Genomic DNA, 979 nt, shown 5'->3' with positions numbered 1-979 from the left:
CATCAATAATATGATCAACTATAAAAAGCAGGGAAAACACCAGGTGTCATGGATTCCAAGGTGTATTGCCTCCATGGGTTGTATTGATCATCTACATCATAAGTTGGAGTCTTTGTAGTGTAGGGATATCCCATTGTTTTGTCCAACAATGCGACATATCGCATTGCTAGTTTGTCGTCAATTGCTCGCTTCACATTCTGTCTTATGCGACTTTGCGAAGGGCGGTCTTCGATTTCTGCCGAAGTCTTGGAATTGTAGCTTTTAATGACGCCGATCGTCTTACATTTCAGGTCTTTTTTAATGTGATTATTTTTTAGTCCTTCAGGATTTTTGGTTTCACTTTGGCAGACTTCCATCGAGGTATCCTCTTCTTCAGCTTTGCTTACTGTTTTGTCCAAGGTATCAATCTCATTATCCTTGTCTTCTGGATACAAATAAAAACATTTATTAATACCAAAATTTTGAAAAGGACAAATATAATAAATATATATTAATAAAATAAATATTTGCGTATATAATGGGAGAGGGTTGGCTTAATGGTGAGGCACTGTGATAATAACTCCAAGGACCCAGGTCCGAAACCGGCTGGGACACACAATGTTTTATTCTGCTACTTTAGCCGTGAGTCAACCCCGAAGATTCGGTAGGGCTCCTGGGTCCAAGCCTCATAAAGAGTCTCAAGTAAACTTAACCAGCCAGGAGTGTCCTCCTTTTTTCCCCTAAGAGATGTCCCGTGGGCATTTATCTCATGGCAGATGATCTGAGTTATTTTTATACATATAATTGGATGTGATAATGAAAAGAAAATGGGGCGCCTCGGAGGATTGTCAGGAATGGAAGAGGATGCAAGATTAGAAACTAGGGGGTATGAGTGGTTAGAGAGTTTATAATGGAAAGAGTGATATCTGATTCGGGCTAGATCGGTTACATAGGGGAACATTAAGGTCTTTATGTATGATTTTATTTGTGACAAAGTAAG

General features: G+C 39.2%; 1 protein-coding gene across 1 annotated transcript in view; it reads right to left on the bottom strand.

The window, feature by feature from the left end:
* Positions 1–4: 4 nt before the first annotated feature.
* LOC106679176 (pharyngeal muscle protein 2-like) overlaps positions 5–979 on the bottom strand; it is a gene marked incomplete at both ends in the record, with an annotated part of 3,884 nt that continues 2,909 nt past the window's right edge. The window contains 1 exon segment of the mRNA XM_067051691.1: positions 5–424. Coding sequence (XP_066907792.1) covers positions 15–424 — 410 coding nt within the window.

The sequence above is a fragment of the Halyomorpha halys genome, unplaced genomic scaffold (assembly GCF_000696795.3).
Source record: "Halyomorpha halys isolate HHAL.00 unplaced genomic scaffold, Hhal_1.1 Scaffold181.1, whole genome shotgun sequence".
NCBI lineage: Eukaryota > Metazoa > Arthropoda > Insecta > Hemiptera > Pentatomidae > Halyomorpha > Halyomorpha halys.
Note: the sequence above shows the minus strand (reverse complement) of the source record. Positions and strands in the feature narration are given on the sequence as shown.